This window comes from Numida meleagris, chromosome 12, assembly GCF_002078875.1.
Source record: "Numida meleagris isolate 19003 breed g44 Domestic line chromosome 12, NumMel1.0, whole genome shotgun sequence".
Taxonomy (NCBI): domain Eukaryota; kingdom Metazoa; phylum Chordata; class Aves; order Galliformes; family Numididae; genus Numida; species Numida meleagris.
Genome location: NC_034420.1, coordinates 7,704,347 through 7,731,952, shown reverse-complemented (window position 1 = coordinate 7,731,952; position 27,606 = coordinate 7,704,347). Strand labels below are relative to the sequence as shown.

At 45.7% G+C, this 27,606-nt stretch overlaps 1 protein-coding gene across 3 annotated transcripts in view; it reads left to right on the top strand.

Annotated features, from left to right (window-relative positions):
- Positions 1-27,606, top strand: part of HTR4 (5-hydroxytryptamine receptor 4) — a 103,553-nt gene that overhangs the window by 18,598 nt on the left and 57,349 nt on the right. For all 3 annotated transcript variants that reach the window (XM_021410445.1, XM_021410444.1, XM_021410446.1), the window contains exons 2-3: positions 9,388-9,469; positions 27,348-27,473. In XM_021410445.1, the coding sequence (XP_021266120.1) occupies positions 9,444-9,469; positions 27,348-27,473 (152 nt within the window). In that variant the 5' untranslated portion in view covers positions 9,388-9,443. The remainder of the gene's footprint in view (positions 1-9,387; positions 9,470-27,347; positions 27,474-27,606) is intronic.

The window sequence follows — 27,606 nt, the reverse complement described above, 5'->3', positions numbered from 1 at the left end:
GGAGGAAGACTGACTTTTTACACAGGCAGATAGTGATTGGACAAGGGGAATGGCTTTAAACTAAAAGAGGGGAGATTTAGGTTAGATGTTAGGAAGAAATCCTTTACTCAGAGGGCAGTGAGGCACTGGCACTGCTGCCCAGAGCTGTGGGTGGAGGTGCCCAAGGCCAGATGGGATGGGATCCTGGGCAACCTGATCTGGTGGGGGCAAACCAGCCCATGGTAGGGGTTTGGAACTGGGTGATCTCTAAGGCCCCTTCCGATCTCAGCCATTGATTCTATGATGCAATGATTCTATGAAACTGCACTTCACTAGCAGCATGAAGTGAGATGCCAGTGCCCTGCTCCCCAGCACGAGGGAAGCGATGGCACAGGTTACGTAGTAGAGAATTTGACAGAAACCAGCCTCATGCTGTTTTTCATGGGGTAGCAGTCTGATATGAGCAGAATTTTAAAAATGCACTCGGTCAAAGTATGTGTGCCGGTTGAAATAACAGTTCTTTATGGAACTGTAGAAAATGAGCCATGTAACATCTCATAGCTGCTGGGTGTCTGGTGCCAGACGCAATTAGTGTCTGGACAGCTTGTTTTACCTGGGAAGTCTGTCTGATGAGAACTCACAGCCCACCTAAAGTGTGTCCTGTCATTCTTATTTTGGAAATAACCTGCTGGAAGCATCTTGCCCTGTGTGCTCATTTACTCTTTTCCCTCCATCAGGAGTGCCGTGAAGCTCACAGTTTTACCCGAAGAAGAGCAGTCTTCAGGGTCAGCCCTCAAGATTTCATAGCGTCAAGTTTATTTTCATTTCTTCACTTTTAGTGACCTGGGAACAATTCAGTAGTTTGGTAATTCTATTGAAGAGAAGTTGAAAACAGAAGCAGCATCTTGAGAGGTGCCCAGCTCTGCACAACTGGTTATGGCATTGCACTTCTTGACATGTGTGCTTCCTAAGCAGGGCTTGACCTCAGTGCCTGGATCCTGCCCTGGACCTTACCTGCTAAGGGACACTTATATAAGCTTGCTCCATTCTTCTGCCCTGAGATCCCCACCCCTTCCCCAAATACCCATTCCAGCCCTGTGCCCCATAGCTTGTGTTAGGACATGGAAATGACCACATTTTTCCCCTGCAATTGCCAACCAGATGGCCTGCTCCCAAGGCCTGTGTGTCCCCAGCCCACCTAAACCTCCTTTCAGCACAGCTTCTGTCCCATGGCTGTCCTGTGTAGCCTCATGGGGCTGTACCTGACTTAAAATGCCTGCTGTGGGGTGATGGACAGGACCCTTGCATCCCCAAACCCTGGGCAGCTGGAGCAGCCTGGTTAGAGACTGAAACATATTAACTGCTTTCCCTCAGGAAATGCTGTGTACTGTGGTGGTTTCTTTCTGACAGCCACCACAGAAGGTCTCTGCTCTATTGCTCCTGTATGTAAGTAATCTCAAAGTAGTTCTGTTGCTGCTATTAAATGCTTAGAACAAGCTCTTCCCTAGGTAAGATCAGAGCCTATGTGCTGAGAAAGTATTATATCATGTTCCCTCTTGCAGCATCTCTGTCTTTTCAAGAAGTAATTATTTAATTAACCTTTTGACTTTCCCTGATGGTATCAGCTTCCTAACCAGAGAAGGTAATAGCCATGTGCTTTATATATATTTTGTACAGCTCTGGAGAATCACATGTTCTCTTGGGGATTGTGATCATTTCAGCTTGCTGCTCAACTAACTGACTTTTTAAGAGAGGCGGAGGCAGATCAGTTTAAGATGAATATTCTCAGCCAGTCTTCTCTCTGCACAACCTGTCATCTTTTAACGGAGTGTGAAGAAATGGCAGTAGAGGCATGAGTCAGCTGGGTTGGTTACACAGATCTGCAGTTCTGAGGGGGTTGTCTCTCCTTCATTTCTTAGAATGTCCCACAGATTTGTGACTTTCCCGCACCTGCACAGGGGCAGCAGAAAGCTCCTGGCTCAGATCTTCCAGTGGCAGTCGTAGTTTGTTGAAGTTTTTTTGCAGTGAGGGTAGTGAAGCACTTGAACAGATTTCCCAGAGAGGTGGTGGTGCCCCATCCCTGCAGACACCCACGGTCAGGCTGGAGGGGCTGTGAGCACCTGATGGAGCTGTGGGTGTCCCTGTTCATTGCAGGGGGTTGGACCAGATGGCCTTTAAGTGTCCCTTCCAACTCAAATGATTCTATGATTCTATGAATTTGAATGGGTGAGACACAAAACTTCTACTAACCCCTTCACGCAGCTGAAATCACAGAACTAATTCTGCACACTTCTGCTGATTTCATTAGTTATAGTTCCAAGAAGTAATTAAAACAAACAAGTACACCTGTGCCGGGAAACATTCAGATTTCTTCTCAAGTCCTGATCCTGCATATAAACACGGCAGCGGGTGCCACAGTGCAGGGCTTCAAAGCAGGGGCTTGCTTCCTGCTTGCATTTCATAGGCCACAAAACCATCTCATGGCAACAATAAAAACGCAGAGAGGAATTGTATTCCAACACCATAAAGTCAGTCATGCGCGGCCTCCAGCTGGGGAGCGGAATGTGTCCCCTGCACAGTGGCCTGCGGCCTGCTGTGGCCTGCGCTCTGCAGCCTGGCTTCATCCTGCCTCACCCCCCTACCTTGCCCCACTGTTCCCTCACAGCCCCAGCTTCGGCAGACAGTATGGGAATCCACATGGGGCAGGGAAACAGGTGGAAAAGGCTTTCCTGCCAGCAAAGGGAAGCCCCAAATAGCAACATGCTGGCAGTGAGGTTCCTCTCACTGCCTGCTCGCTTGGCTGGAGCAGCACATCCATGGATCAGGGCAGCTTTCAAAGCAGGAGCTGGAGTCTGTCCTTGTTCAGGAGGATTGGGTCTGAGTCACTGCACGCGTCACAGCCCACAGTGTCCCTGCTGGGCTGTGAGCTAACCTCTGCCACTGGAGCACATCTCTCTGAAGTTCATTTGCAGTAGGAGAGTGCTGTAATGGCTAATTATTTTTAGAGAACTGGTCAAAGTGGGGGTCTCAGATAAAGCTCGGCGACAACAGGGTCACCGTGTGCTGACTTAATGATGCTGCTGGGCACCCTGTAGCTCATCAGCCCTCTCACGAGCTGTGGTTTGCCTTCACTGCCATCACACTCATGCCTCAGATGAAGGATTTCTGCTTTCCTGGTATTTATATCACATGTTTCTCTGCTGTGTGTTTTCTTCTCAATGGGCAACCAAGAAAACGTAATTGATGGCAATCACAGAAAGCACAGCCAATGCTATTCTGGGGCACTGATTTCCATACCTTGGTTATTTGCTGGTGTGCTGACAACAGAGGAGCTGGAAGATGCGTTCTAGGAAGGGAAAAAAATTGCAGTGAATTGTGGGGAAGTTTTATGACAAATCTCCAGGAATGAAGCATGTTAGCCCTGTACAAATCCTTGTCAAACACACTTAAGGTTCTCCTGAAGGGATAACTGGAGGGCAGCATGGTATTGTGGTTTTAGCCCTTTGTGGTCATGAGGGAACAGTAACACTGGTTTGTCCTTACAAGTACAAAACCAATTGTCCAATTGTCAAGGAAATCGTGCCTGTCTGCTTCCATCCCCACTGTGGATGCACTCTCTGAACTCAGCCTCCTTCCTGCCTTCATTTATTGACTGATCTTCTGCTGTATCTCGGTCTTTCTGAGACCCACAGCCTCCCGCTGGATCTTTGTTGGCTTCCTGTGCTGAGGGCTTGATATTGCAGTGAGAGACTTGGAACATTTTGATTACCAACTGGTAGTAATTGCTGAAGGTGAGAGCGGTGAGGTGCGAAATTTCATAATACTAATGTCACAGCAAATAACTCCTCAAGTTTTATAGCTGTTTTCTCAGAGCTCTTATACAAACATAGCTTGGTACACAGAAGGATCTCATACAGATGTCTCTGGAACAGAACAAAGTCACCCTTGAGCAGCCCATAGAAACTTTACTGCTGTAAATAGAGAAGTAAATACTTGGGTTTGTTTGCATTTCATCTCACTGCTATCAAGAGCTCTAAAATCAAGTTTGCTTCAGTGTTCCTCAAGAAGATAAAATCAAGCATCTAAGAGAAAAATCACTTGGTATTTTTGCTGTCACTGGCTCACATCAAATGGGTATGTCATGCACAGGCAAAAGGCACCAATTTTTTGTAGCCCAAGACTGTGAGTATCATATGACTGAGAAAAGACCTCAATTTGCAAGGCTCTGCAGTGTCAGAACGAAGGCATGACGTGAGCTAACAGCTCTGGGCTCAGCCAGCAGAGCTGCTCATGGCTGTTTGGAGAGGGGCTTGGATTTGCTGTCTGTGCTGTTGGTGCGGGATCTGGCAGCTGGGGCTTGCTTTGGGAGAGCCAATGGGCAGAACTGCAGCCGTGTATCCTTTGCAGGGCAACAGCCGTGAGTTTGGTGTCTGTTAGTATTTCAATCCTTTTTTTTTTTTTTTGAAAGTGCAGAGTAATAACTTGGTATGGGGGTGAGAAGGCTGAGGGATGCTGGCTGCCAGGCCGTGCGTGGCGATGGAGAAGCACCTGTCTGTCTGCAGACACGTGGGACAAGGTGCTTGCTTCCGCCGTGACCCGCGCACCATCTGCGAGTCCTGCGTCACTTGGGGATGTAATCCTGCTAAACTTAGCACCTATGGTTTGGGTTTTTAAAGCCACAGAGTTCAAAGAGCCATTTTGTAAAATAACCCTTCAGTGAAAAGACGCTTCTTGTCTTCTATTCAAAACTAGACTCCATTTTCTTTTTTCAAGTGACATGTCAATTTTATCTTTTTACTTTTGCCCATTTAAGTTAAGTGCTTAACCTGCTGGAATGATGTTCATTTAAAATCAATTCAGCAATCTGTCCCTGACAACTGAAGGACTACTTAGCAGCTTTGTCCTTCATAAGGAGAAAAGGACACAGCAATGGCAGCGAAGGTAAGAAGTGCCATGGGAGGGGGCAGCCCCTTTATCAGAAATGGGCAGAGGAAAGAGAGGTACTTTATGGGAGTGAAGTAGTTGGATCCCTCTGGCATCTCCTGCTCCTCAGGTGTTGTGGGCTGGAAGAGGATGGACTCTTGCAGTACTTGGTGGGTTTCGGGCTGTTGTCCAAAACAGTGATGAGCAAGAGTTTAGTGTTGAGCAAGAATTTAGTTTTGGATTGGGTGGCTTTCACTCCACAGTACTGGTATATTGTAGCCTGAGAAGATTTTGTCCACTTGGCCTCTGTTAACACCTACAGTTTCTCTGATAACGCTGAAGATGGAGCTACAAGAAAAATGACCCCAAATATGAAATATTCTGGGAATCAGAGAACAGCTTTTTTATTCAATTCCAGTTTTAATTTAGTGGATGCGCACTGCAGAAGGTAAGGAGCCTCCTGAAACCACTGATTCAGATGTTAGCAGTCGTCTTTACTTATGTCAGTGGTTCTCTGCCTTCAACTAGGAATCACAAATGCTAGAAGAAAGCTGAATGACTCTCTGTACTTCGAAGAATTTACCCTCTGAGATGTGGAGGATAACCATTTCCAGAAGAAGGCTGAACAGGCTTTCCAAACATCTGTGACAGGCTCTCTTCATCTTCTCTTGCTGTTACCCAGTAACAGTGTGTGTCTCCAGGACTTCTACAGTGAAGTCAGAGGCTGCATCAAGTCATTGTCACTGCTCCAAATAGACAAGACTGAAAAGGAGGCAGAGGGAAAGGCCAATTTTTACCTTGGATTCATAATGAGAAGCATGAAGTCAGAGAACTGTAGGGATGAGTCCAGTTCTCAGAGTCAGAAGCAGAATCTTTTTAATATCCTCCTCTCCCCACTCTAGTGCAGAAGAACAGTATAACAGTATGCATCTGTAGGTGAAATGAGATGGGCTTTTCAGACTGCTCAGTCCATCCTCGGCACTGTTTCATTTAAGGTGTCACAAATGATGAAGCAGCACAATCCAGCAATGCGGGAAATGGAGGTGTAAGTTTTTCAAGAGAGTGACTCAACTTTTCTGTTGTCATCCGCTCAGCAGTGACAGAAAGTGGAACTAGATGTGGCTTGAGTGGGATGGGAATAAATTGGATAAAGAATGTGTCAGTGTCTCAGTTAATCAGTGCCTTGCAAGAAAAATGCCTCACAAGGCTGGCTTGGCTGTTGCTGTCACCTGGTGGGACACTTCCATTTCTACCGGACAGAACAAGGCTCCTGGCAGCAGAGCCCACCAAGGCCTCCGAGCAGGCGAGTCCGTGGTCAGGTAAGAGAGGACATTAGCTGTACTGGCCAGATCACTCACGGTCTTGGAGAAGTGAATTCCTGGTTAGTACCTTAAAGCTACTGAGTAAAGGATCCCCAAGAGTCCCTAGAACTTGGTTGGGAAGGTGCATTGGTTTACCCATGTCCTTGTTCCTTTCTTGCAACCCATGACCGTAAAGATAAGGGAGTGGAGAGGCAGAGCTAGGGGACCATTGCTGGGCTATCTTCGTGGTGTGCTGGGTGAAGGAATGAGGCACATGCAGCTGATCCCATCTTGACAGATGGATGGCTTCTGGTTTCCCTGAATGCCATCAGTGCAGCCTTGCTGAGAATTATTACTAGATTGCTTTTCCCGTGTCTGAGCCAGTCTCATGTGCAGTCAGTGATGACTGGGACTAGTCATCCACATATGGTATATCTGCTCTTTTTTGGTAGCACTGATTAGCGGAGAATAAAATAAGATAAAGAGTTCTTGTCACACAGAGGAGGCTACGGAGCTGTCATGTCAAGCTTGCTGAAGATGCTGTGCTTTAAACTTTTTCCATTAAAAATGTTGGACTTTGCTGAAGTGGAAAATGTTGCCAAGAGTACTGATGTCAGTGAAGTTTCTTTGAGGGAACAGTTTTTTTGCAAAGTTTTTTTTGGCTTAAGAATTTTGTGTTTGTTTTTTAAACTCTAATATATCATTAATACAGATATGTATTTTTTCTGATTTCCTTATTCTTGCTCCATGTTAGGATTCATTACATGGTATGTTGCTGGCATTTACCTGTTTTAAGAGTGATACAATCAACTAAATATTCCACTTTGTTCTAAAAATGCACTGTTTGTGTGCTGTTTTGTGCAGGAGGGACTACTCGTGTGATGGGCTGGATGGAATACAGGCTGAGTTGGGAGGTCTGTTATCTCCCTGAGGCAAAGGACAGTTTCCTAATTGAGTATGAGTAATCACTTTAATAACGAAGAACAGCACCAGGCCCTTAATGTGAGCCAGATATGTTTACAGAGTAATTCTTTGGGAGATTTTGCATTACTTGGTATTGTGTCAATTTTCTTTGTGACTCCAGTTATTGCAAGTCCCGCCACCGGGGTGTTGTGGGGAGAAGCAAAAGAAAAGGAGGAGTCCTCTTCAGTACTAATGCTGAAGGGAAGATGTGGGCTGGGGTAGTGCAGATGGGTGGCAATTTTTTGGTTTTATGCCCACCCTCTGCTCTCGCTCACACCCACACGTTCATCTTTCCCTTGTAATTCAGAACTGTAACAGGTGTAAACTGCAGCAGGCAGCGCAGCACGGTGCCCTCCCACTGTGACAGCGAGTGTTCAAGCCCCTTTTCTTCTGCGCAGCAAAGGAACAGTTTCCCTTGAGTCAGCGTCAGCTCCTCAGATTTTCCTTGTGGCACACCTGTGCTATCTCAACGCTAAGATCAAGTGAACATGTTAGCGCTGCGGGCTGTTTCTGCCCTATCCGAGTCCCCGTGGTGGGGTCGATCAGCCCCTTTGGGCCTCGGTCTCTTGCGTGGCACACCGGGACGATGACGTGCTTTTGAGTTGAGGGCAGTGGTGAGGCAGAAGGAACTGGTGCTCACCAGCTGTGGCAGGCAGATGAGATGGCACGGAGATGACACCTGTGCTCTGACTGCAATTTATGGAGTGTCCCGTTTGCTTTACATCTATCCTTTCTGAACTGACAGGACGGGAAAGAAAGGGCCCCTGCCCGGATTTGAAACAAAACACTGTATTAGTCCCATTCTTATGTATTTCCTTCAAATTAATTTCAATTAATTTAACTCATATGCCAAATGAGCGATTTCAACTTGGAGGTTACTTAGGTCTCTTTGGAGATGAAATAATTAGGTTTATTTTTGTCCATTACTTTGAGCTCAGAGAAAATTGATTGTATTTTTATATCCCCGAAGAACATTTCTAGGATAGTATTCCTGCATCCTTGACAGGCAGCTGTCCCAGCAGCCTGCCAGGCATTTCATTCCATGGAAGAACTCCAGAGCTGGAGCAGAGGGGAATGGTATATATTTGCCTCCAAATTAAAATTAGGGATGCAGAGGTGATTTGATGAAAAATATTTGACTTCTCATCCTTATATTTGCAAAATGCCGTGGTTGTCTACATATTTAAGGCTTTCCTCAGATGAAACACATTCTTGAGTAAGTTTTGTTGGCAAAACTACGTATAGTCTATACCTTCTGAAGTGCTAATTCTGGTAAATGCTGAACCAGGCCTGGGTAGTGGGTGTTCATTTGCACGACAAACCTGGCATCGCATCCAGGAAGCCTGACTCAGTATTATTGCAATCTCTGAATCCAAGTAACCACAATGACATTATTTTCATTTGAGTTATTATTAATAGTGCCACGGTGGTAGCATTACCCTTGGCTCTCCAGTGAAACAACACAAGGGGCAATTAACAGCCAGAAATGCTCAGAAATGTATCCCATTATTTTTTTCCACTGGATTAACTGCAGCAAATACACACGCTCATTATTAGGATGGTGTATTCATTTCTCATGATGGATTTTTGATAGAATTAAAAGCCCCATTAATATTTATATCACTTAGTGTTACTGGGAGTAAGTACATTTATTTTAACTTGAGCTGCAAATCATTTGGTTCTTTGTAATTACAGTACTGCTATTAAGTATGCGTAAGGCTATACAATAGAGTGTCACAGGAAGCCTGTTTTAATTTAGTTGTAAGTCAATGTTTTAATTTCATGTAAAAACAGAAACTAATTTACCAAGCATTCTAGCTTGTCTTTTCCCAGCCAGGTCTTGCAAGCTTTCCTTAACTGATTGTATTTAAAGAACTTCTCGTTGCTCTGAGTGTTTTTGTGTTTGGAAGTCTTAGGTCCTGTGCAGTTTATATGCATGTATGTTTTCATGTCCCATTTTGAATGGGAGTGCATATGTAAGCATAGGCTGGAAGAGGTCACTTATATCGAGGTATGCCTGGGCAGATAACAGAAAATTGTGTTATGGCAGCTCTTTGCAAAGGTCTGTTTTCATTTGGACATGTCTACTTAACCTCTGTTGTCAAGAGAGACCAGATCAGAGGGGTAAAATGCACTGAATGGGTGTCTTCACTGGGGTAAATGTGCACCCATGAGAGGTTCTTTAATTTATAACTCTCCTTTCTAACTCTCTCCACTGCAGGACAAGGTCACCTCTATGGATATTGAAGACCCAGCAACCTATGCCTATTGCCTGTGATGGAAGAGCTTGATGTTAATGTGAGGTAGGATGCGCTGCGTGGCTCCCGTACTGCGTCTCATCCAGCTGGCGAGCTGCTATGGTGTGCCTGCAAAGCTGTGGGGTGTCCTTTTCTGTTTGCCTGTATATTAAGGTCTCTGCTTGTGCAGCAGTGCCTGGTTTTGCTCTTTTATTTGTGTAGATGTAAGGTGTGGCTTAGATGAATCTTGGACTTCCTTGCAATAGAACAGATAAGATCCCATTGAAGACCATGCGTAAGTCAATCTGCCTGTTGAAAAACAGAGCTGAGTTTTGGTTGAGTTGTTCGGTTTTTTTGGTGCAATGGCATAAAAACTGACAACTTAATCTCTCCCTTCTTATACCGACACATTTTGGTGCAGATCGCTTTGATCCTGGAAAGGTGATGCTAAATGAAACCATTCAAGAAGCCTGGATCCTGACTGTGGCTGTCCCCAGGGCCTGGTGTTGGCTCTGCCATTCTCCTTGGTGTGATCTGCAGGGTCTTTCTGCAGGACTAGGATTTGTCCCTTTGCTTCTTGGCCATTTGACTGGCCAGGCAGACAGTGATGCTGAACTATGCGGGGAGCTGAACTAAGCCCCACCAAACCCACTTTACACAAGGATATGAAACATCTGACCAAATCCAGGCTGCTGGCACAAACACAAGAGGAAGCAGTATTCCAGTAGTAATGAGAGGTGTGCATTTCCACAGAGTTTTCTTAAAATTAGCTCCAGGAAATATCTTTTTGATGTTTCAAGTTTAAAATGCCAGAAGTGATTCTTTACCCTTCCCCTGTCTGGGCACTCAGGTGACATGAGAAATGCCTTGGAGGAAACTGCGTTGATAGAAATATATGTAATCTGATCTTCCTGAAAACCTTTCCCTAGTGAGTTACTGAATGGAGATCAGGAAGAAATAGTACAGAAGGGGAAACATGATCTTGCCCTCGAGGGGACCCAGCCATGCCACCCTGTCCTCACAGCTCTCTAGCTTTTGGGCTTGCCTCTGCCAGCTGCATCCCACTCTCTTCAGTTGTGTGCACAGAGAGAGATGATACATCTTCAGAGATGATTTCTCTTCTTAATGGATCTCCTCAAAGCATTGTGCTATCAGAGAGAACATTTCTAGCCCTCATTCACCTACTCAAGCATCAGGAAAGTCACCAGTAACCCAGGCTGCTGCTTTAATGCACGGTTAGAGGGACACATTTATAACCTCCTAATCAATGCTGAAAGGTAATGTGTTTTACTTAATGAAATGTGTCTTGACTTTTTAATACCAGAAGTGTAGTTAATGCGTAGGCTACTGCAGTTGCTCTGTAAAGGGAATTAAGGTGCTGACACCAGACAATTGTCCCTACATTTTTTTCCTTTGAAGATGTTAGGAAGAAAGAATCTATTTCTGACAATGATGAAAAGAAAATCCCCCCAAATACATTTCAACATTCACAGAAGGAAAATCTGTCAGCTTATAAACTGGGAGCTCAGTGAGTACCTGGGCCACAGGGAGGGTGCAGCAGGAGGGAAATGTGATGTTATCGTTGCCTCGCTCGTGTATTTTAATGGTAACGTGCTATTTGCCATTGGCAGATGCTGGGGGGGGTCTTGTATCTTTGAAAGTTTAGGCTCATGTTTCCAATACTCCTTTCCAGCCTTTCTGCCTCTTTGCATGTGGATTAGTCCTTTGGTGTGTGGTGTGCTGGCACTGCTGGAAAAACTGCAGCTAAAGTGGAGTGTGCTCATTAAACAGCAACAAATAAAACCAAACAAAGCTGATTCCTATCAGAATTAGGCTTTGTTAGCATCTTTCCCTCTTCCCAGTTGCAATACTTCAAAGTGTGTAGCATAGCACATCATGAGAAGTGCTTGGGAGGATGAGGGTTTGGTCGCTGTGGGGGTACCTGTCTGCCCTGTCAGCTCGATGCCAAAAATGCCCTCTGCACAGCTCCAGAAGGGTTTTTAGAGGCAGTTCCTGAAGAGGCTGCGTTCTGCTGGGAATTAGCGGGTGCCACCAGCTGATCTGTCTGACCCTGGCAGATCTGACAGCATGTTTAGATGCTATAAGGCAGCATAAGATATTCTCGGGGGTCTGATGAATGAAAAACCGTGGCAATCTGAAAGCTCTTCTGAATAAATATTGATTCACCGTTGCATAGCTGTTCTGTTCAAACACTGTGGTCAGATCTCACTTTCATTATACTTCAGGTTCAATTTTGGTTGTGGCTGTGTTTGAGCCACACTGATGCAGCCCTTCATTTTGCATGATGGGTGGCACATACAGACTCCATTCTAGGTGTATAATTTAATTTTGCTTCCATCCTTTTCCAGACTGTGAATTTTTGGTTTTGAGCACTTTGCTTGTCAGCTACCAGCAAGTAGCCACTGTTCCTCCTTTATCCACCCTGATTTCAGTTTCCTTGATGAAATGTGCAATACTGAATGTTTTCTGCTGAAGCCAGGGGTTTCACATGTTTGCCATCACTGCATAAAACCATGGTGGGAGCTCTCAGGTCCCCATGGGTCTTGGGGATGCTCCCGTGGAAAATCCTTTGGTGAAGGAGAGCAAAGCCTGGGGAGATGAAAGCTCCTTGACAACACTGGGACAACAGTCAGATGGACAGGTTGGCTTTGTTGGAGCTGAGCCCTGTGGAAGCAGCAGGCTCATCCTCCTGCCCTTGCATGGGTTTGGTGCAGAGCCCCAGGGGATGCCAAGCCTGCCAGTGGGGAACAGTTTTGCATCTCTCCAGCTATCTGAACACTGCAGGCAGATTCAGTTTTACCGATGTTTCATTTACATGGAAAAAAAATTGGTTATGTATTTTACAAAGTGTGAGGCTAGAGATATGTTCCTGGAAATTTTAGACAGTCTGCACTGGGACTTGTGTTTATCACAGAGAGGTGGCAGGCCTCATTTTCTTTAATACTAGAGCTGAAAAATAAATGAGCCTGCAAGTATTTCTATTTATATTTTATAGGATTTTTCAATTTCTTGTGACTTGGTGATTGTTATTGGACACATTTATTATGTGCAGTAGGTTAATGAGATACTGTCAAGTGGTTTGGAATGAAAACTTGAACCCTTGAATGGGCTGTAGAACAGAAAAAAACCTGTTCTTTTTATTCTCTTCTTCCCAAGCAATTGTATAAGAGCATTTGTTGAGCACGTTCATAAGCAAATGTGAGATGGTCCTTCCTACTGCCCAGCTCCAGCCCAGCAGCACTTAATGCTCACTATAGGCTGTTTGCTGCCAAGGGGCAGGAGCCCTTGCAGGTGCTTCCACCATTATCCACAGTGGCAAAAGCCTCTTCTGCCATCTGAAGGCTGTGACACGCCACTCTGTGTCTTCTTTGCCAGACCCAGTGTAAAGACCTGATCGGAAATACTCTGCTGACTTCCTAAAAAGTGTTGGCTTAAACTTTTTAAAGCAGCTTTTGGCACAGGCAAGCTCCAGTGTGGTTTGCAGGAGTGCTGCACATAGGAAAGCTACAGTTATTGTCTAGGGGCAATCTGAACACTTCTCAAAATCTGCAAACTGATTTTCACACATTGGCTGGTGTTTTCACTGGACAAGCACTCTGCTGTTACGTGCTACATATTCACTATGTGATGATGTTTCATGTGGCTTTTGAAATATTTCTGCTAGGACTGTAACCCAGGACGCTGTGCTCTGAGCCTTTTCTTAGCACCAGAGCCCCCGTTGCTCTCCAGGTCCCTATCTGGGAGGGGAGAAGCAGAGGATGGGCTCCTCTCTCACTCTTGGGCAAGGAGGGGAAGTCTCCACTGTTTGAATGGGTGCTTGTGAGGGTGTTCAGGGCTGGTCTGTGTAGCTCGTGCTGCATGGAAGATTTTTTCCATCCTCACATGCCAGACAAAGGCTGATACGCTCTTGAGAAATAAGTTTTTGGAAAAGCATTACTAGAAAGTTCAGTGCAAGCAAATAGCTTTTATATAAGCCTTTTTATTGTAGCTGTTGGTGAAGGCAGACTCCTTTTGCTAAATTAACTTTGGAGAAACAATATATTATTTCAGTTTGTCACAACAGTAATTGCTTTTTATTTTTAAGCTGAGCCCCCAAAACAACTGAATTTTAGATTGATGTTAATTGCTCCTGAACTTGGCTTTTGCAGCTTTAGTTCTCTGCTTGCTGAAGGTATTTTTGTAGATATTTTTGTGGCTTGAAGTATTTTGAAAAAGGCAGAGCCCTCCAGCAGAACTGTGGGGTTCATTAATCTTGTCTTGACTTTGAGAAATGAGAAGCAGGGTGAGGGAAGAAGGAATCAAATTGGTTGAATCAGTTGTGTTTGGAAACAAAGAAAATACTCCATTATTTAACCCAGCTGCTGTTCCCAAAGGCCTCATCCAGAGGGACAGTGAGCACCAGGTATTTCTGAAGACACCTGACCTCGATGATCCACACTCTTGATTTTGAGCAGGATCCCTTCCAACTTGGGATATTCTATGATTCTGTTCTGAGTCCCCATTCTGGAGCCTTCCCTGCTGACCCAGCAGGCTCCTTCCTGCTCCAGCTGTGGCAGCAGGGCTGCTGTTGGCTGGCTCTGATATGAGTTTGTTGCCTTAAGCTGGTACTGGCAGGGGGTCTCTGTGGAAAGGGGCAGAGGAAGCCAGGGCTGCAAGCAGAGGTGGATGTCTAGGGGAGTGAGCTGTGCCGAGAGGCTGGAACAAAAAGAGCATTTCACTTAGTGATTCTAGAGAGCAGGAAGGTATTAGAAGAGAGCTGTGTGCTGTCTGAGTGCCCTGACAGTGGGGATTCGTGGAAAGCAAGGAGCTTAGGATGCCTCAAGTAGATTGCTTGTGTTTATTCTCATATATACAGAAGCTCTTTTCAAATCCTTTCCAGCTTCTACACTTTGAGTCATTAAATCAGTGTTTATTTCAAGGCCTCTGATCACATTTCTGTTTAGGTGAGAAATGCCAGGCTAAACTGTCACTTAATAGGCCAGAATTAACTTCAAGCACTCTTCTCCTAGTTTCCTCTGTAGGGGAAGACCAGCTCTCATCCCCCTAATATCCACTGCATGCATCCATGCCGCTCCATGGAGAGACTTACGGACTCAGCAGACTTTTTGCAGAGAGCTCTCTTCCCTGTTTGTGTCCTCCGAACGGGACTGGTGATGAGCAGAGCACCAGAAATCCTCAGTAGCCAAAGAAGCCCCGTGCAGGTCCTTCGTGCTGAACCCCCCACACAGCCCAGGCACCGCTCAGCAGAAGCGATAGCTGTTACCAGCCTGGGTGCTTTCCTTATTGTTGAACTTCTTTCCTCAGTTTCTAGGGAAACACTTTATAGCACTGTATTTATCAGAGTGTCTTTCCAAACACCTCCGCCAACACTTAATTAATGGAATTTTTAAGCCCGGCTCCAGCTTCTGCAAATCAATAGCGTGCTCCTGTACGGCAGCTGGAGATGGATCTGCTACGTGCCGTTTGTCAGAGGGTGCAGAGGGGCTGTGTATGCCAAGCCCCTCGTGAGGTAAGGATGGAATGCATAGCTGGGATGTTCCTCAGCATGAGGCTGGCAAAACTCCATCTGTCTATAGCTTTGGGTCTTCTGGAACCAGCTGTTCTCGAGGTCATGAGTGAGGAACGTGGGGCAGGGCTCTTGAGGCAGCGCTGCTGCCAAACCAGAGCTGTGTGGGAGGCCCGGTGCCAGCGTTGGTGGGCCACAGTGTGTCATATCGACAGAGCTGTGTGTCGCTGCCACAGACACAGAGCTGTGCTCCAAAATGGAGGGGTGCTGGCATAGTCGTAGGTGTAAATCTAATGGCTTTTGCCCTCCACTTAGTTAAAATTTCCTGAGTAGCTTCAGGAAAAGTGCCATAAGACAGTCCCCAGCTCTCAGGCAGACATCTCTGCCACCCTGGGAACCTCACGTGGTGCTGTGAGCTGCAGTGAGCTGTTATTTGCTCCAGATCCGTGCTGCAGATGTGCATGGGCTGCAGAAGGAGCTAGTCACAGCTCTGGAAAGAGCATTTATAGTGTCTCAGATAGGAAAGACACTGTATCAAAACACATTTAGTGCTTTTTTCCTGGCCATGAAATTAGGGCCTGCTCTTGGGTGGTATCAGTGACCGTTGATAGACTATCACCTTGGAGCAGAGTGCATCTCCAGTGCTGATAAGACTAGTACTCCAGTTCTTACTAAGGACAGTCTTTACACTATTTATTTTGCTCTTACTGTTATGTGATGATGAATCACCAGTTCCGTGCCTGGCAAACTGTCACAGGTCTGAACCTCCATCACAATCTGAACTGTCTTGCCCTGTCTATTAACCAAGGACTTGCCATCACATCTCCTCTGCCTTCCCAGTGTCAGAATCTGATTAAATGAGACTGCTGTCTGGGTACAAGCTTTGGCACCTGATGGACAGGACTCTATGGATCTGAACCTTTCAGGGAGTATTGGACTGTGTGACCAAATAACTGAAGGCCAAACTACTCCACTTCTGAGCACAGCAATGGGAGGTGGATGGTCTGCCCATTGCAGATGACTGCAGTTAATCCAATTTTGCTCCCTTCTCAGCTAGTTAAAGCTTAGCATGGCCTTGTGCAAATCAAGACCTTCCTGGGATGTGGTGCTTGGACAACAGGAAGAATTTGATCTTTTGTGTCAGATGCTTTTCTATGTCTCACATCTGAGGAATGGTAAATCTTGAAATTTAAAAATAAACAAGATTCCTTTGCAGAAAAGCCCTTAAGAACATGATCTCAGCACTCTCCAGTGATGCTAGGAACAAGAGCCAGGTTTCCAGCTCCATGCTGAAATACTGATGGTAAATAAACCAGCACCTGATCTTTTAACCACACTTTGACATTGCTGTAACCTCAGAGAGGAGTAAAGGAGAAAGGGAAGAGCTCTGCTTGCTGCTCGTGAGGGATGGGGGAGGGCAGGGTGCTTTGAAATCACTGGCTATCCATCTGTTGGTGGGTCAGAGTGCAGGAATGGGATTGAACCCAACCGAGCCTTTCTCTTCCCTGAGCACGTGAGCTTGTGCCAACATGAGAACACTGAAAGCAAGTCTTGGCTGATTTTCAGTCCTATTTGCTCTTCTGTCACCTCTCACTTAGCAGGGCATTACAGCTCATCCCTGGCTGTGCAGACACAGACACCTTCCTTGCTTTTCCATTGCCCCGAAGTGTTAATGTACCAGGTATCCATTTGTTTGTTGGCTATATGAGTTTCAGAGCCCACCCTCCCCATGGGAATATTGGGTCACTGCCCTGGAATGCTACTGGGTGGATGTAAAAGCAGACTCCAGTGTTTAGTGTGTCCTGAAAACTCTGAGCTCTTTTAAAAACCAGTTCCAGAAGTCCAGTGGGTGTAAACAGATTACTCACTGCATCCCCAGTTCAGTAGCCTGTTCTCCCAGTTGGCTCAGCTGATGTTTTTTCTATCTCCTTATCTTCAGATTTATATCTATTGACATTTAGTTTCTGTTCAAATTTGTTTTAAAGGCCAGGACCTGAGAACACGAAGTCTACTTATTTCCAAAGCTTTATTTCCACAGTGAAACCATGGGGCCATGGTGATGGGCCAGCTCATCACTCACTGTCAGTAGATTAGCCTGGAGACCTGTCCAGGGCTAACTCTTCTCATGAACTTCAAGGACTTATCTGGAAACAGGCTCTCATTCTACTCAAAGGGAGTCTAATAGGATGATAAATAAATGAAAGGAGAAAATAGGCAGGAATGGCATAGTTCATGTTGACTTGGTCAAGAAGTCCTTAGTACTGATGATAGCTCTGAGCAGTGGGAAAACTGACCATGAGCTGTTTGATTTTATCTGCATAGCTTCAGACAGAGTCTTGGGTATTTGGAGGACTTAATCAAGCAGAGGATGTCACAGGAGTACAGACAAATTTTGAGTTTCCCTATGAAAAGGAGATGGTGTGAGGGACGCAAGGATTGTTTCCTCTCTCCACCACAGAAGCTTCTTTGGGGCTCCTGCATCAGGATGTGCACCTCTTCTTTGCTGGTAGAGATGCTTGGAAAATAAACTGATTGCCTTACTTCCTTGGGGATTAATCTGCTTTTGTGGTAGTTTGCATCATGCTAGAGAGGAAGAACACACTTTTTCTCCATTCCCAAACAGCTGGGATAGATTTGGTCCCATTACTGCCGTTATTTGCAATTTCCATTTTTATGGGCCGGTTTAATGGGGATGTGATTCTCAGGAAGGGCTGGCAGCTACAATGAAACATGATTTTTTTGTTCCTTGCAGTTCAGCTACTGTTCAGTATGCTTTCCTGAGCCCAGCTCAGTGGGTGTAGTCCAATACAGTGTTTTTGTATTGTTTGTACTTTTCCCTGTAAGCCACGCTCAGAGCCCTTGTTGCTGCCATCTCCTTGCAGCTCTCGGTGACATGCTGAAAAACAGAATTTTCCATTGGAGCTAAAAGCTATAAACTGATGTGGCTATTAGTGTCCCTCAGCTGATACACCTATGAAGTCAGTAACAAAGTTCACAGGACCAAAAAACTAATTACAAAACATAACATAACATTCTGTACTCACTCTCAATGAAAGTGCTTTCCAGAAACATCACTATATTAAGAGTTTCATGACTATTAAGTTGCCAACTGCTTTGCAGACCCCTAAGCGGAGACTTTAAGGGATGAGAGCATCTTCCCTAGCAACCCCTGGCAGAGCAGTCTGGCCACTCAGCACTGATAGGGATCTGCAGACCCTGGGTTGGGAGCTAATTTCTCTGCCCTGACATGGCAGAATTACCCACAAAAACAAATGCTTGCTAGTTGCTTGTTATCTTTTTTGAGCTTTATGACTCTTGGCTGGTTGGTCCCTCCAATGATACTTGAGAACTATGTTGTGGTATCATTTTCTAGGTGTATCTAAGAAGCTGGGCGCAGCCAACTTACCTCTTTCTCCTCCATTTGCCTCAAAACTTTGCAGATACGGTCGTATATACAGCCAACATGCAGAGTCTTCCTCTTCCACAGGACTTAAAACCCTCACTTTGTTCCGATGTTTCCACTCTATTTTATCAAATTTCTGCCCTCCAGACCTTTGCTTGTTTCTACTTTGGCCACTACATGTGAAGTTTTGCAGGTGGAAAGTTAGCAACCCGAAACAGATTTTTAAAGTCAGATTGCTTTTCCCCTGTCCTACTGCTTGCCCAGGTGGACTTCATCTCATGTTTATTTGAAGTGAGAAAGGTGATGGGGATTTGTGGAGAATATTCAGAATGTGCACTTAGCTGGGGACGTAGAAGGTGATTTAAATGAAACTAGAGATTGAATGCTTTGTTCTCAGTTCAAGGGCTTTCCATGTCCCTTGCTCTGGAATCAGCATTACTGAACTCTGGTATGTGTGGTGCTGCTCACAGTGAGACAGCAGAGCTAGAAATGCATGGTGTCTTAAAAATGACTTTTATCAAGATTGACTGATCTGCGTTGTGTGAGGATTCTGCTGACTGGTTGAGCAATTCAGAAATTGTAGCACTGGTGAAGGGACTGGAGGAACAAGGCAATGGCTCAGCCAGGTACCTCAAGGGGCACGCCCCGTGGGAGCTGAACAAATGAACTGCACCATGCTGGGCCTCACTGGGACACTTTCCCATGCTGTCTTGAAAGAAAAGAAGTAAAAGTACTTCCTGCTATTGTCTTTCAATGAATGAGTGAGCTGATTTCCACGTGGCTGAGAGCCACAAGGGGTGTTGAGGACATTCTCAAATGAAATGTATTCCAGAAGTCAGTGTACGTATTGTCTCATCTTTGCCAAGTCTTCCATTAGCAGGGGTGACAACAAGAAACTCTCTCGTTTCTCTAGATTCTTGAAACTGGGAAGCTGTCCAGGAAATATTAGAAGCTAGACAGCCAATAGCTGTATTTGACTTTTATTGTTCAAGGTGTAAACAAGCAGGGGGAAAAGTACACAGCCTGGATATTTTCATGTGCAGCCTGATGCCAGGACTCTCCCACTGGCCTTCACTGAATGCCTCTCATTGAACAGTATTTCCCTGAGTGCAGATATTGCTTACAAGAGTAGAGGGAGAATTGTCATGCTTTTTAATTTGAAAGCCTGGCAATTTGCACACTCTCGGCAAAGATGGGAGCAAAGGCTTTTCCTGGTCTGAAAATGCAAACTCAAAATGCTGATAAATACTAAGAACTGCTGTTACGGTGTTTCAAGAGTTATCTTTGGGAAACACATGTGTGTGGATAGAGCAGGACTCACTTTTTCAATTTAATGGCAGAAGCAATAAAAAGCCAAGCAAACAAATGCTTTTAGTGCAGGAGCAGCAGCTCATCCTTGCAAGCTCTGCTCGATCAGTCTCAGCGCACCCTGCTATTGCAGCCAGTCATTGCAAGAAGCATCGCACAGGTTTCTGTGAGCACGTGAAACATGGACACTCGGTGTGGTTAATGCGAGCCTAAAATTGGATTACCCAACCCACTCCCATGCTAGAGGAGGTTTTATCATAGATCTGCACCAAATACATTCAGTTACTCCCTGCTTCTAAACTACTGAGACTAAAGATTGAGATATTTAGAAATAATGCTAATGTTGCTTATGTCTCTGTAAAGTAAAATTATTTTATGTGATAACTGAATTACAGACATTCTTGTTTGGAAGTTCTGGGAAAATGAGGTGCTTCACTTGATTGGGTCTCCTGAGCATGGCTCTGTTATATTTGCTGTTTGAACACAGCCTGCTCTGTTTAAGACTTCTATACGACATGGGATAGGCGAGAGTCACTTATCTGGAAAACAGGGGATGTCCACATCATTAAGACAGGCCGTACAACAAAAGCCAGGTTTGGTTTTGTGCTTCTTTCATCATCTTCTGTTCTTTATTAAGCTGACACTCATTGTTTGGTGGGTGCAGCGGTCTTATTTCTGAGGAGCAGTTCTAATTGCGAGCTGATCAAGAAATTTCTGATTAAAGGCATGTTTGATCTTTGATTTTATTCAGCATTTTCAAAGGAGAAATGATTGTTACAACATTTCTACTGTGCTTTGTAGTGTGCCTAAATTCCTGCTCATGCCTACACCAGAGACTTGCTTTTTCCTAGTTGCAGAGCATTTGCTAACCTCGTTATGATAAGCAGACCCCACATATTCAAGCAGCATTATTATGTGTATGTGGAAATAAAAAGGGAATATTCAGCGTTTGAATACTGGGAGTCAAATGTGAAAAGCTGGAACAAAGTGTAAGGAGAAAAACGCAGTGCTGAGGTCCAATGATCGCTTGTGTTTGTGCAGTGCTTTGCACGGGAGATCGCTTATGGTATTTGTCGGTAGATCACAAACAGAGCAATAGCAGCAGCTGTCCTTCCTCCACGCAAACACCATGATCTTAATCTAGTGCTAATTTCGTAAGTTAATTTTAGCTTATGTTTTAGGTGACAGCCTAATGGCTTTTAAGGATTGTTCCTACATGCATCAGCCTCGTGGCAATACCCTCTCATATGTGGGTGTGAATTATGTAATGCTTGATCTGCTGATTGAGAAAGAGCCGAGCCAGGATTTTCATCCTTCATTTTATGTGAAACAGAGCTGGCCGTGGCTGTGGGCTGCCAGCGGGGCTGCCCTGCGAGGGCCGAGGCCGTCAGGTGCAGGCAGCACCGCGGCGGTTGCTGCACTGGGGTTGATTTCCTAGCTCAGCACGTGTTCCCATATAACTTTACGAGTTTCTCACGCTGTCGAGGTCTCCGACCTCCCTCTGTGTGCTGATGATGGTGAAGGATCGCATTGCTCAGAGTCAGTTTTCAGCCCCAGACCGGTCATCTAGGGGAGGGCAGGCTGAGGCAAACTGAGGAGATTGCACAGACCAGCGGGAAGATCCTTTTCTGTGGGGTTGTTGCTCAGGACCCCTGTACCTGTGGTGCATGGGGCTGGGGCCGTCCCATGCACCACGCAGCCCCAGCTCACACCTGCTCCCGAGCGCAGCGCTCCTGGCACACACCTGACTGACTGCGCAGCCCACACACAGCGATTCTTACAGCACTGAAATAGCCTGTCTTCCTCCCTTCATCTTGACAATTGATTTTAATCAGTGTTATCAACTACTTGAAGCACCGAATTCTCTGAAGTGCTCTTGCAGGAGGTGATGCACAGAGCAGAGGTGCGGTACCAGTGTTGTGCTCAGGAGCTTTGCCCACGGGGTCGTGACCTGAAACCCTTGTTTTGCAGCTCATGGTCCTGCTTGAGCTGCTGCTGTTTGCAATAGGGTAGCACTTAATTCCCACACGGCACTGAAAGGAAGATGGTTTGCACAACTTTTTGAGGTTCAAACCAGCACAAAAGGAAAAGCCCTTATCTCTTCCTGCCCACCCCAGCACTGCAATGTACTTGGTTAAAAAAAAATAGGAAAGTTATTTTGATGTGTGGATTGCTGTTTATTTGTGGCTTGTCATTACTTTAATTAATTTCAATCTGTTTTTAAAACAGAAGTGAAGCACATAATTGATTTTGCTGGATGTGGTCTTGCCATATGCACAGTCTGAAGTGAAGGCAGCGAAACATTTGAATGCATTATGAGAAATTATATGCTTCTGCATTAGTGCTGATTTCTGATTAATATTTTTAGGTGGCAGTAGAAAAGAATATGGTAACAGCTGGAAAGCCATAGATCAAATAATGTCTTCCCTATTGTCATGTTTCTGTGCTGAGACACGCATTGTTAGGTTTACTCATATAATAACATATCTTGATTTTTAAGTGTTTAACAATCAGCCTCTGCTTTTATGCCTAGGAATAATCAGGGGAGTAGAGAGGAGGAGAGGCAGATAAAAGCTCACCTGCAGTGCAAGGCCAGCATGAAATATCCTGTCACCTGGAGTGACAGAGTGAAAAGCCATAGCTTGGCTGCAGTTAGCAGATGGGCTCCTCCAGCATTCCCCATTTCCCTTGAGGCCACCAGTAAATGGAGGAGCAAGCTCTGTTCTAGGTGAACCTGGTAATGCTCGCAGCTCTGGGCTCTGAACCTATGAGAATTACACAAGCACTTTGCTATGAGGTGCTCAGGACCTGGCTGCCTCCAGGAGATGCTCCAGGTCATCTCTGTGGTCAGAGTCGTTCCCTTGTGGTCAGGAAATGGCTCTGACCATCCAGCCCCTGTGCGTCATCTCCTCTGCCCCAGGAGAGCAGTTGTGTTTGTCCTCCCCTGCTCTTTTTTTCCATCTCCCTGATCATGCAGTGTCTGTGCAGTGCCCAAGGTGCTCTCAGCTGTTCATTGGTGATTTTATCCCTCTGCAGTTGTGGGGAAGTCGGGCTGTGACTTGTGACAAAAACCAGAGGGGTAATGTATGCAGCCATACCAACACGGCTGATCTGCGTGGTTTAATTGCTGCATAAAACATGCAGAAGCACTTGAGGTCAGTTAGAAAAGGTTGGGTGTTGGCAGGAAAGTGGAATTTGAGCCTGAAAAAAAAAAATTACATCTTTTTTAAAAAATTAACAACTACACAGAAGAGGTTTTTAAATATATCCATGTGGGTTTTAAGCATTCATTCCGTGTTAGTATTTCTAAGTGATTCTATATTCCTTTCTTAAGTGATTTCTATATTCCTACTAACCAACAATCATTTTGTCTGAATCTCATTTCCCTGTAATAGCAAACCCATCAATCTCTGCTTTATTAAACAGAAGCATGCTTGCGCTCAGATTTGATCAAAGAAGTTATGCAAACCATTGATTTTAATTTACAGCAATATCCACTTCTTCCATTATTAACAGATTCAAATTACGGAGACTGAATAATTAACAAATCTTCCTACTTGATGATAGATCAAAAAGCAGATGAGCAAAAACAAATTCCAGAGGAACGCCCTTCCTGCACCCTAAGCACTGTGTACGCTATTTAGTGCTCCCCAGGGGAGCAACACCACGGGCCATGAGAGAAATGCTTTTTGTAGAGATCTCCCAAATGCTTCTGAAGCTGTTGACACAGCAAATGCTCCATGGGCACGTGTGCCAGCGCCTGTTTCTGACCTCCTGCCACCAGCCATGTGCAAGTGGTTCAGACCAGGAGGTCCAGGATGCCCCCACCCTTGGGGCACCAGGTGGGACACGTGGCATCCCGGCACCACATGCATGTCGCTGGGCAGCACAGCAGCTAATCCAAGAGATGGCGCTCGGATTGGATATTAGGGAAAATTTCTTCTCCAGAAGAGTGCTAAGGGAAAGGTTGGAGTGGGTACAGAGCCCATCCAGCCGAACCTGCCGGCAGGGCTCACGGTGGCTCTCCCATCTGTACACACTGCAGGGTGCAGGGAGAGACAAGGTGCTCAAATAACACAGAGATTGAGAATTGTGTAGGAAAAGAAGAAGGGTGAGCAAAGCTAGATAAGGCAGAATATAAATCTAGCCCTCTGCCTGGCTCTGTATAAACATCGTCATTCTCTTTGCTGCCGTGCCAGCATATGTGTGCTGCCACGCTCACTTGGGGAGAAGGAACATCTTTTGTGAGGAGCCATTCCGTGCGGCTTGACATTTTATTTCACAGACATAGCCGTGGAGTTTGCCTATTGTGAGGGCTCAATTTAGGCAGGCACAATTACAGCTCCTGAAGGTGCCTTTGATCCCAGCATCCCTATTGTTCTCCAGCTTTTCATCTGCCCTATACCCAGCTCGCTGGCCTGTGGCTGAGACCTGCCTTTGAAGTTGTTTCTTTTTCTTTTCCCTCTAATTTTTGTGGTGTCTTTTCCTGCTGATGAACATATTAATGAAGGCTCTGGACATCAGCTTTGCTCACTGTACTGATGCTGGCAAATGTCTGCCCTTCCCCAGCTGTACAACCTCTGTCTACACAAGGAACATGTGCTCCCGTGAAGAATGGCCTTGCACATCCCAGTGGCCACTGTGCACGTGAGCTGGAGCACCAGCTCTGGGATGCTCATTCTCCAAAGCACTTCATTGCAGTGTAGGTCTGTCTGCCAGCAGCTCCCAGCTTTCAGCCTCCCAAAATCTCCAACACTTGGCTTTACTTTGGAGGGAAAGGAAATATTTCAGATCAGATGTACATGGAGATGAGTGGGAGAGTGATTTCTAGCTGGGGGAAAGAATGACATCCTTTTGTAGGAGCATCCATGTGACTAGTGACCAGTCCTGTAGAGTGCCTTGGGATAAGGAATGGGATGCCTATTACCTTTATTTTTGAGGGAGCCGATGTATCCAGTTTGGGGTGATCCCTGGTGATTGAAAAGCATGGACACTGATTCTGTGTGCCTGATCTTGCATTTATCATGTTACTGCTAGATGAAGGAAAGCTGCCCAGAGACTGTATTCCTCATGTGCTGAGAATTCAACAGTCAGACCAGAGGAATGCACCAAGAGCCGTTTGACACAAAACCACTACGACACAGACCTTTACAGTGTGAGAGAGGGAGGTGCTGCTATATGCATGTAGACATTTCATTTCCTACAGGCCACCACCAAGGACAGGATGATGGATGAGGCAGATCCTTTGGGCAGATGGGTTTTTCTTCAATCAGATGGGAGGAGGTGTGGCTAGATCAATGTAGGCAAATTGCAGGCAGCAATTACAAGAGCTGCAGAGACAAAACCCACTCATTTCAAGAGTTGTCCAAGAACTAATGACCCAGGGCAGCGGGAACACAGCAAAAGCTGGGAAACCCACTCTTAGTTCTGACAGAGCCTTGTCAACATTTCTGAGTGCAGCAGCATTTGCCCAGAGCTACCAGCTGCTCAAAAAGCTGCTTGGAGCCTTAATTGCCCTCTTTGAAGTTGTGCTAAGTCCAGTAGACAACTGGTAATAATTAAGAGCAAACTCTTTCAGATGCTGCATAAAACGCACCCTTGGCTTTGCCTTTCTTCTATCTTAGCATCTATAATTGGCTGGCACAAAAGTAAGTGTCTTACTGAATGCGAATCTATGCCTACACCTGACTGTCAGCATAACCCTGTGGCCTTCCTCCGTTAAGTGGGACTGGATTCTCTGACATTAGCTCTGAAAACCATTAGGGCAGTAGGAGCAGTCATTGCCTTTGCCATCTGGGCTGGGACCATTCACCTAAGACAGGACAAATCCTGCTGCCTTACTGGGAACCCTCTGCGTGAGCACCCATTCCTCTCTGGGTACCCACTGGTACCCCAAAAACCCACATCCAGAGGAATGTGGGGCTGGCAGCACTCAGGAACATTTTGCCCAAAAGCTCTGCAAGGAGGTGGGATACACACATCTGTTGATGCTATGTGACATTTATTAAACTCCTGGTTTTAATTCATGAGATTATTGCAAATTAAAAGCTATGTGTGCTCTCACGGGAGAGAAAGCACCGCTTGGCATAAGGACATACATTTGTGAAGCTAGGATGTGCAATTGCCTTGGACCTCTTTCTTATTATGGCCAGATAACTGCTGCATGGATCAGCCCAACACCGTGTGTCTCCTTTCTTCTTCCTTATTTGCTCATACACATCCTCACCCATCTGGATGAATCTACACGCAATGACGTATTTCCTTGTAAAACTGGAAAACTCCAGGCATTCCTAGGACAGTGTTCATACTGCCTGTGTGTCTGCCAGCCTTGGCAGGCTGTGATCTGACCCAACAGCACAACTGACAGCGAGCAAAAAAGTCGGACTCGGAGTAGTGCTGAGGACAGAGGTTGTGATTAACGGGATGCTCTGCAGTGCAGGCAGCCTGAAGTTGGCCATAAGAAGCCATTAAGATGGTACTGGTGCTGGAGATGAGCTTCTAATCCTTTTTAGCTTTGCCAGAATCAAGAGAACTCAGTGAGATCAAGTGTAAAAGTCTGAATCGTATTTAGTAAATAAAACATGACCCCAGAGGAAGTCAAACTAAAACAGAATAACCGTTCAACTTTTCAATTACCTGAGCAATCTCACTGCATTAATCCTGGGTGCCAAATGCCGGCTCCGCACGCAGTGAAGAAATCTCCCTGCTGAATCGATGTTGAGTGCAGCTCTTAAGGCCAGCTTATTTCCAGCCCCACGTGATGCTGTGAGCAGGCACCCCTTCTCACTGCTGTGGTGCACTGTGGAAAGATGCATGAGTGCGAGGCTGGGGTGCCTTTGGTTCTGGACACATCAGTAGAAATAGTCTAAAGGGAAAGATGGCCCAACAGTTTTGTGATAACTGGTTTTGTGAGGAGCTGAGCACTATTCATCGCACGCTGTTTGTTGCCCTCCTGTTTTGCAGGCTCCTAAACAGAAAAAAAAAGTAAAACATTTAACAAGATATTTGTAGAAATGCAGACTTCAAATATGTCCAACGCTGTATTTGCACCTTATTCTTTTTCTTTTCTATCTTTTCATTAACTGAAAGGAATTATTGATGTCAGGGTAGAAAGACTAGGCACTTCCTTTTAAGGAATTTATTTTCTTTTCCCTAACGCTAAGTAAAAAAGAAAAGAAAAAAAATGCCAAACTGCCTCTTGTTCTGTGGCACAGAGCAAAGGGAAGGAAGAGCAAAGGGAACAGATCGTACAAATGCTTTCAAAATTCAAGATGTATAAGGCTCATCGTGAAGAAAACCTTGAAAAATGGGGAAATGAAAGTAAAGGAAACCAAAAATATTGAAATTAGCATTAGTTATTGGGATGGAAAATGAATGAGAATATTTTGATCCAGAGGCTCCGAACTGGAAGGGACTTTCAGGAGCAAGGCATGCTCATGCTCTCTGGCTTGGGCTCCTTCACCCTGCCCATCAGTCCATCCACCCCTGGGGGGTGCAGGCACTGCAGGTGTTCTCTGTGCAGGCATTCATTCAGCCTTTCAGGCCTCACGGCTTTCTCTGTTACACGGTGCGAGGTCTGGGTGGGCTGTGCTGGGGATGTTGCTGCCGCAATGCCAAACTGCAGGCGGACACCTGCAGCCCTCTGCTCTGCGGTCCCAGGCTCTGATGCATCTTCTTTTCTTTTCTTGTTTCCTCTCCCCTCCCAGTTCGAGTGAGGGCTTCAGCGTAGTAGAGAAGATCGTACTGCTCACCTTCATCTCTGCAGTTATCCTGATGGCCATCCTGGGGAACCTGCTGGTGATGGTGGCTGTGTGCCGGGACAGGCAGCTCAGGTGAGCCCGCGCCGCCCCCAGCTCTGCCACGTCCCAGGTGGGAGCCCCGAGCATGCAGCTGTGAGCGCGGATCACAGAGGACACGGTGCCACCACCAGCTGTGCCAGTGTCACACTGTCTTCTTGAGCTCAGT